This window comes from Lathyrus oleraceus, chromosome 5 (genome assembly GCF_024323335.1).
Source record: "Lathyrus oleraceus cultivar Zhongwan6 chromosome 5, CAAS_Psat_ZW6_1.0, whole genome shotgun sequence".
NCBI classification, from domain to species: Eukaryota; Viridiplantae; Streptophyta; class Magnoliopsida; order Fabales; family Fabaceae; genus Lathyrus; species Lathyrus oleraceus.
The window spans coordinates 506,562,039-506,571,255 of record NC_066583.1 but is presented as its reverse complement, the minus strand read 5'-3'; the positions used below and the strand labels follow the sequence as shown (position 1 = coordinate 506,571,255).

At 31.0% G+C, this 9,217-nt stretch overlaps 1 protein-coding gene across 1 annotated transcript; it reads left to right on the top strand.

Annotated features, from left to right (window-relative positions):
* The first annotated feature begins 2,686 nt into the window (after nucleotides 1-2,686).
* LOC127085836 (phosphatidylinositol 4-phosphate 5-kinase 6) lies at nucleotides 2,687-6,457 on the top strand. Its single transcript, XM_051026387.1, has 7 exons — nucleotides 2,687-4,359; nucleotides 4,448-4,615; nucleotides 4,727-4,892; nucleotides 4,997-5,113; nucleotides 5,198-5,391; nucleotides 5,475-5,684; nucleotides 5,788-6,457. The coding sequence occupies exons 1-7, from the start codon at nucleotides 3,194-3,196 to the stop codon at nucleotides 6,077-6,079; spliced, it is 2,313 nt and encodes a 770-aa protein (XP_050882344.1). The 5' UTR covers nucleotides 2,687-3,193; the 3' UTR covers nucleotides 6,080-6,457.
* The last annotated feature ends 2,760 nt before the right edge of the window (nucleotides 6,458-9,217 follow it).

Sequence of the window (9,217 nt, the reverse complement as noted above, 5' to 3'; positions counted from 1 at the left end):
AAACTACTATTGTTTGGATGTTTGGGTGAGGCTTTGGATGTCGAACAAAAATTGTTTTTAATTCCGCTCTAACAATATGATTTATATAAGTTGAAGTAAACTTTTAAACTTCAAATTATGTGGATGTGACATCCTACTTGATTTAACTATTTATATTTTGTTTATTTATCTGAATCAGGAAGTAGGGTGTTACACAAATCCCCAACTTCAATTTAGAATCTCCAATGACATACTTTTCGTCGATCTGAAAATCAAATTGAACTCTGCCGCGATATCCAAAAAATCAAAGAGTTGTCAAGTTAGAGTATCATTCACCCTCGATTAACAACTAATGGAAGATACAATTCACCATGATTAAACGGAAGACGGATGAAGATTTAAAGGTTATGTGGAGTATATTTTACTGCTACTCAACTAAGGATCCAATTGAAGTGAATGCGACGATTGTAAGATCGACCGAAGATATTCTAAGGATGTTGCAAGTTGCAACATCCTGAACCACCGGTTTGTAATGAAATGTAATATTCAATTTATGTTAGCGTTAACGGTTATCAAAATGTAATGTATTTTGAAATTAAGTTATATTATATTTCCGTTATTCTGCCATTGTTCTTGATTGTATTTGGTTTGAACAAGCATGCATTTTCGGAAAAGTCACTGAATAGTAAACATTAAACAAAGGGATATTACGAATATGCATCTCCGAATTAACCTTTTATGCATACGGAGATACATCTTCAAATTAAATTTTAACATGATAGGGATTTCTCATCAATTTCAGCCGACGTTGTGTGAAAAAGGTGCTCTAAGAGATACTCTCCGAATGTTGGGGGTAGTTGTGACTTTTCACGATAGTGGGAACTCGCTTAAAAGTGAAAAAAGTAATTCCCATGAATTATTACACTAATGAGCCATGGGCCGATTTCAATCCCGCTTCCGTCAAGGTATAAACCATTAATAAGATATAAATTTCCATTTAATGTATAGTCGTTAACTCCTACCTAAAAGATATATTTTGCATTTATATCATCGACATAAGAACTTGATTTATTGTTTAGAAGTTTATGAAAGCATATTGAAATGTGCGTCAATTTTGAAATATACGAATTGTTTTGATTGACGATGGCTAGTTTAGTGTTATGAATATGGTTTGAATTTTGATTATGTTGTTATTTCTTGTCATTTTTGGCCAATGAATCTCAATTTTCTCTCTAAAAACTTAAGATTGTATCAAACTAGTCCTTCAAATGAACTTAAATATTGCAAGGATTTATTTAGGCTCAATTCTCTGTGTGAATATTTTTTTGACATTATTCAATTAGTTTCAAATGTCTAAATATGTTGAATTTGTGGTTGTGTTTGGTGGAAGAAGATCACAATTTCATCTCCACCAAATTGGAGTTTTTCTTGATTTTCATTTCATAACAAACATGAGTCATAACTCAATGTTCTTTTCTTGGTTTGAAAATAAAATATGAATTTAGGGTTTAGAATTTAGTATTTATGATTTAAATGTATTTTATTAATAAAACAACGTGTCATTTTATTAAAACCATAAAGAAAGTAGAGGTTACCCACTAATGTTGTCATGTACTATATTCAATGTGAAAGACAATGTCACTTAGATGTCTAGCTAAAGTGAATCTTTTGGGATTTCAAGATTCCATTTGGAGTTTGACTTAAGTTTTTTTTTAATAGAGTTTACTCTCATGTTATTAAGTATAAGCTCTATTTCAAAATGAACTTATTATTATTTTTAAATATGTATATATTAATATTATACATTAATATAAAAAGGTATTTTAAAGAAATTAACCTATAAAATGTACACATTATTATATTATGAAATTAACCTATAAAATGTACACATTATTATGTTATGTAACATTAACCTTTAATTAATTAAGTGATGGGGAGGTAAGGTTATCAATTTTTTTTACTTGAAAAGTTAACAATATGATTTATTATTGACTAAAAAAAAGTATGGTTAATGACGGACTTAGTTAATTCAATTTATTTGTGATTATATTTAAATGTTATTATTCGTTTCAAATTATTAGATAATTTTGTCCTTTCACAAGAATTATTATCTTTTTATGAAAAATTAAAAATTAAAGAAATAAATAATAATAAATAAAAGAGGATATATTAAAAAAAATCATTAATGTTGTATTAAAATTATGAAGTGAGTTATAATTTAAGATAAATATTTATTTATTTGTAAAATAACTTTCAAATTTAGGATGGAGTTAGTATTTTCTTATATTCTAGTCAAAGAGATTAAATTTCTACAAGTTAACAAATTAAAATTTGAATCTCACCTAAAAAATATAGTTATATTTGATTTATTACAAGTCTCAAATATGATTATCTTTTGTTAAAAAATCTTTTATAGAAAAAAAAGGAAAAAAGAACTTGTTTGTTTTACATGTCACTTCTCACCTTATGAAAAGAAAAGAAAATCTAATTGATTCAAACATCAATTGCATTTGGCACAAGAAAAATGAAGAGCTACTAGTAATAAAGAAATCAATCAACAAATCCCTAAAACCAAGTGGCATTATCTATTTGAGTTAAATATAAAAGATCATTAAAACAAACAAAAAAAACACTAAAATTAGAATAAAACTCTATCTCAAATCCTAAAATATAGGCATTGAAAATTTGAAAGACACCTAAGCTTTCAACACATTTTTTTCTTGCAATTGTATGGTTTTAAATTACTCTTAGGAGCCAAATTCGGCATCCATTGAACCAAGAGTTGATGGAATCCAATTGAACAAAACAACAACAAAAAAACATAGAGAAAATAAAAATTTTATTTCGGAAATAACAAGGAAAAAGAAAGAGTCATAGGTTTCAAACCCAACATCACCATTGTTTTCTTCAAATCCAAACACAACCCTTCATTGTTACACACAACAACGTTAGAAGAAACAAAGATTCAAATTGAAAAAAATTTAGTCTTTTTGTTTGGTTTCATCCTTTTGATTTGATTTGGGGGGTTTTAGTTTCTGGGTTTGTTGCAGAAATGCATTCTGCATCATCATTTACATCTGGGTTTGTGTATTGAGCTAGAAAAATTGAATCTTTTTCATTTGGGTTTATGTATTGAGATAGAAAAATTGAATCTTTTTCATTTGGGTTTTGATGGGTTAAGGTTTCAAAAATCAAAGTGGAGACTTTCAAGAGAATGAGCAGGGAGCTGAATGGCATTGTAAAGGCATGGGAAGCAACAGTTAGAAAATCTGCAACTGCTAAGAAAAGGGCTAACAGCATCTTCACAACGATGTCTGTAGCCCATGTAGACGACGAAGACGACGATGATGAGGACGAACAAGCGTCGTCTTCGTCGCAAGAGTTGTGTCATACTGAAAAGATTTTCTCCAATGGTGATTTCTACACAGGACAATGGCTTGACAGGTTTCCACATGGTCATGGTAAGTATCTATGGATTGATGGTTGTATGTATGTTGGTGAATGGATTCAAGGTTTTACAATGGGGAAAGGTAGGTTTAGTTGGCCTAGTGGTGCTACCTATGAAGGTGATTTCAAGGTTTTTTACATGGATGGTAAAGGTACTTATATAGGTTCATCTGGTGATACTTATAAAGGTTCTTGGGTTATGAATTTGAAAAGTGGGAATGGGAATGAGAGTTATCCTAATGGTGATTTCTATGATGGTGAATGGAAGAAGGGTTTGCAAAATGGACATGGTAGGTACCAATGGAAGAATGGTAACCACTATGTTGGTCAATGGAGGAATGGTTTGTTTAATGGGAATGGTACAATGATGTGGCAAAATGGTAATAGGTATGATGGTTGTTGGGAAGACGGTTTACCGAAAGGGAACGGTACGTTTCGATGGTGTGATGGTAGTTTTTATGTTGGTGTATGGAGTAAAGACGCTAATGAACAAAGCGGTACGTATTATCCGTCCGGTTCGTGTGATAATCATCTCGAATGGGATCCTCAAGAGATTTTCATCACTGAATTGAGTGATTGTAGGGTTTCGCCTTGCGAAGATGTTTCGATTTATCCTTCGGAGAAGATATTGAGTTTGACGGGTTTCGACGAAGGTAATAAAGTGACGAAACAATCGATACGTAAGAAAGTAATGGGTGGTAATGGAAAACCTAGATGGAGTTCAGTTGATGGAAGGCTTAGTAATTACTGCACGGAAGAAGGGGCTAACGGTTCAGGTAGAAATTCGGCATTAGGTGGGTTAGGAGGTAATTCTGTTCAAAGCTGGCATAAATCGCCGCAGTTGAGAATAACCGCGTCGAAAAGACAAGGAGAAACTATATCAAAAGGGCATAAAAACTTTGAGCTGATGTTGAATCTCCAACTAGGTATCAGGTATACTAATCAGAAAATTTGTTGCTAATTTTCCATTTTGATACTAATTTTCGTCGCGAAGTTACTAATTTCGTGTACCATAGCACAGACATTCTGTTGGAAGACCGGCTCCAAGTGCATCTCTTGATTTGAAATCTTCCGCGTTTGATCCCAAGGAGAAAGTTTGGACTAGATTTCCGTCAGAAGGATCGAAGCATACGCCGCCTCATCCTTCGTGTGAATTTAGATGGAAAGACTATTGTCCGGTAGTATTCAGGTTGTCATCAGGATTGAATTATCCGATTTTATTTACGAAACAATGTTTTAGTATTTTCAAATTTTCAGAAACAATGATGATTGATTGATTTGATTGCATCTATATTTTCAGAGCTCTCCGAAAATTGTTCAAAGTTGATCCTGCGGATTACATGATATCGATATGTGGGAATGACGCTCTTCGGGAACTCTCATCGCCCGGAAAAAGTGGAAGTTTCTTCTATTTGACGAACGATGACCGGTATATGATCAAAACCATGAAGAAAGCCGAAGTAAAAGTGAGTTCCATTTTAGTTAGCTAAAGATTCCGAAATTAAAATTTCTGTCTAAAATATGCAAAAGTGAGTAATATTTCAATACAAACGTTATTACATGATTGCAGGTTTTTCTGAAAATGCTTCCGGCATATTATAAACACGTCCGGGCTTTTGAGAACACGCTCGTCACAAAATTCTTCGGTCTGCATTGTGTAAAACTAACTGGGGCTGCACATAAGAAGGTACCGCGTAGGTGTTTATAAACTTTCGCTTTCGCGTAAAAATAAAACTTTTGTTCTTAATCAAACGCGTTTCATAAATTTCAGGTTCGCTTTGTCATCATGGGAAATATATTTTGTTCTCAATACACCATTCACAGACGGTTTGACTTGAAAGGTTCGACGTTTGGTCGCACTACTGATAAACCCGAGGCGGAAATTGAGCCAACGACAACGCTTAAGGACCTTGACTTAAATTTTATATTTCGGTTGCAGAAATCTTGGTTCCAAGAATTTTGCAAGTGAGTTTTTTTGCAAGTTATCGACGGAAAGTGAAATTTTTTGGAAGTTAGTTGATCATAATTCTAAACATGTTTTCATGCAGACAAGTTTCGAGAGATTGCGACTTTCTTGAACACGAAAGGATCATGGATTATAGCATGTTGGTTGGTCTTCACTTTCGAGAAACAACTCCGACCGGCAATGTTACACCTTGTAGTCGAAATTCGGAAACGTGCACCCCATCTGGATTTGGCGATGGAGGCCCTCGTCTTTCTGGAGTCGACATAGATAATCTCATCGTAGATCCTAGTCGGTAAATACTCAATCAACTCATTTTGATAACTTTTAACTTTTTACACATGACTCCAATGAAACCGAACATTAAACATTTACTTTTTTTGTGTGCAATGTTTCAGGTGGATTCAATTAGGTATAAACATGCCAGCGCAAGCCGAAATGGCTTTACGAAGAAGCAATTGCGATACTCCTCAGTTGGTTGGAGAACCAACTGGGGAGTTATACGATATTATAATCTTTTTCGGTATCATAGACATATTACAAGACTACGATATTAGTAAAAAGCTCGAGCATGCTTACAAATCAATCCAATACGATCCAACGTCAATCTCATCCGTTGATCCAAGGCTATACTCGAAACGCTTTCGTGAATTCATCTTCAGAGTTTTTGTAGAAGACACTACTACGTAAGGGTGTAGTTTTGATCAAAAGATTCGAATTATGGCATGTGGCTATCCATTTATAGTTGCAACGAATCGAGAGAGTTCTAATCAGCGCGTCGATGCTCGTACACATTTTGGCGACCGACGCATTGAGGAGGGTACATTGGTGAATTTTGTTTTATGTACATCAATGTTGTTTCAAAATTGTAAAGGAAATACCAAAAAGGGATAAGCAACATTGAAATATTCATTATGTAACCATTTTGTCTCCAAAATGAAGCCTGTATTTGGTGCTGAATAAGATGAGATGGTGCACAATTGATTTTAGTGTGCAAAAAATATATGATGATTCTTAGGCTTGTTGAATGATGTTATCATTATATTTGATGTATAATTTTAACACACACACCCTCACCATTAGTACTATTGAACTTGTGCCTGGTGAAAAAGGATTTTTTTTTGTGAGATTTTCACTGGATTGTAAAATAGCAGTTGGTTAATAAGCTAGCCGATAACCGTTGGCCGATAGTTTATAGTTAATGATTGATGCCTCATAACTGATAAGTTAATTAAAATGTTTGTAAAAATTAACGGTTCAATTAACTTATAAATGTAAAATAACATAAAAGACATTTAATATATATTTATTTTTATTTTAAATTTAAATAAATTATAAAGGATAAAAGCGGCTTTTTGTTAAAATAATAAGGATAAAAATGAAAGAAAAAAATATAAATTCTAAACTTAAACACTATTTGAAATAACGTCTAGAAAATAAACTATAAGCTAGTAAAATAAATTTTAAGCTCATGATGAAAAGACTCTTATTAAACAAGTCTAAATTGTTATATGAACTTATAAGTTTAAGCTATAAGTTTGAAAATGTGACTTATCAAACAGAGCCTAAGGATTTATTTGTTTTGATTTTTTTAAAAAATAAATTTTATAGTGTAATCTAATTGTGTAAAAAAAATTTTTAAACAATTTTTCATAAAAAATTTAAATTTTAAACTATGGTTTGAATAGCTAATCTCATAATATTATTTTTTAGATATTTTATTAAAAAAAAAATTGGATATAAAATTTAAAAAAATCACTTGATTTTGAAATTATTTTAAATAATTTTTCAGATATAACTTTTTGAAAAAACGGTGATTTCGACTATTTTTTATATTCAATAATACATATTTACGTGGTATCAAAATTAATCATTCAATTAAGAAAAAACAAATATAAAAATATTTATAATATTTTAAAAGACGATTTTACAAAATTTACTTTTAAAAAAATATAAAAAAAACTTATTTTTAAAGTTAAAACAAACCCACACTAAATCTAAAACTTTAAAATTTAACATGTATTTTCTTTTTTATTGTGACTTTATAAAAGACACTTAATTTTACAAAATTGATTTATAAATCGCTTGATTATATTCACTTATAAAGATAATATAAAGATATGTTCAAAACTCTTACCTATGTACATTTTTATTTGGAATCACATGTCGAATAATTAGACTTAGAAAATAGAATTGGTATCTTAATTATGTTAATCTAGTTTTTTTTTCATACACGTGAAATGAATGTTATTACAAATGTGATTTGTATTAATTTGCATTAAATAAAACACCTTGTTTTCTTTAAATTATTGTTTCCACTAATTCATATTCAGAGTAAAATAACTTTTCTTACCGATAGCTTGACTTGATTATCACAAATTATTGTTTCCACAATAATTCATATTCAGAATTTTACCGAATAATTTGTTATTAGATAAAACTAATTAACTATTTGAATTTAATCATTCAAAAATTTACTTAAAAATTTATTAATATGAAAGATTTAATTTATTACAAAAAGTTTAGACAATTAACATGAGTTGTTTTGTTCTACTTAAACTTTATTAAACACAAATTTATATATAAATCAAACAATTAAGTTGATAATAAACCAATTCTATACACTAATTAAAAAACACAATAATTATAAGACATCATAATTAGCTTGCTGCACTTCACCTCTCTTTATATGCAAAAAAAAAAACAGAGAACAAACAATTTTTTTTAATACTATTATTACACCCATATTTTAGTAATTAAGTCAAGGCTCATGAGTAATCAATCATTATTCATCATTTTTATTCTTTCTCTTAATTATGTAATTTATTTTGATAACCAAATTATTGCGTCACTTCACATCATTTTCCTTTAAAATTAAGTATTCCTTATTTTATTTCCTATTAAGCTAATTCTACCAAATATTAAAATTAATTTAAGAAACGGTTAAAATAATTGAATCACAAAGCAACGGTTAGAGAAGGTACCAAATAAATTGAATTCTCAAAAAATTCTGAGAAAGTCCAGGGATAAGAAGATATAATTGATCAAAATTTATTTGACTCTTTTATTTTCATTTAGGGATAAGATATATGAAACATTCTTAACAAAATTTCCCTAATTATAGAATATGCTAACACTTGTACTTTATTCACTAACAAAAATGCTAGACAACTAATCAACAATAAAATTATTCATGTTCTAGAAGCACAAATGAGCTATTTGAATCTTCCTAATCTAAGTAACGAGCTAGTCTCACAATTTTCCTTTTGACTATGTTCACCCATTCTTCATACCTATTTCCATTAGGTTGACTAGTTTGACCTGCATCATTATCTTCCTGGTTGAGAGTGATCTTGTCCTCAAGATCAGCAGTAGAAGTAGTGCCTTTTAAAAAGTTGAGTCCCCTCAGGAACTTCTGTCGGGTGCGGCGGTATTGGACAAATCTGAGTGTTCAGTTTTCCATGGCACAACTTCAACAAGGACACATGAAACACCAGATGGATCCGAGTAGACGGTGGAAGTTCTAGTTCATACGCCACAAACCCGATGTGTTTGAGGATGCGAAATGGGCTATATAAGCGTTTTGATAACTTTTGAGATGCTCTATTTTTTACTGAGAGCTGACGATACGGATGAAGCTTCAAGTACACCCATTGGTTTAACTCAAGCTCCTTGTCAGTCTGTTTCTTGCTGGCTTGCTACACCATTCGATTCCGTGCTCAGATCAGATTGGTTTTCAACTGAGCTAACACTTGCTAACGCTTTATTAACAACTCATATAAGGTTCCAATCTTAGATCCCCCTTGTGAGTAATGTGAGATGGGAGGT

What these genes read in the sequence shown, in the direction of transcription:
- LOC127085836 (XM_051026387.1), top strand. Translation starts at nt 3,194, where the DNA reads ATGAGCAGGGAGCTGAATGGCATTGTAAAGGCATGGGAAGCAACAGTT. An exon ending in TATTGTCCGGTAGTATTCAG is followed by an intron (nt 4,616 to 4,726) that starts GTTGTCATCAGG and finishes CTATATTTTCAG; the next exon opens with AGCTCTCCGAAAATTGTTCA. An exon ending in CTCATCGTAGATCCTAGTCG is followed by an intron (nt 5,685 to 5,787) that starts GTAAATACTCAA and finishes GCAATGTTTCAG; the next exon opens with GTGGATTCAATTAGGTATAA.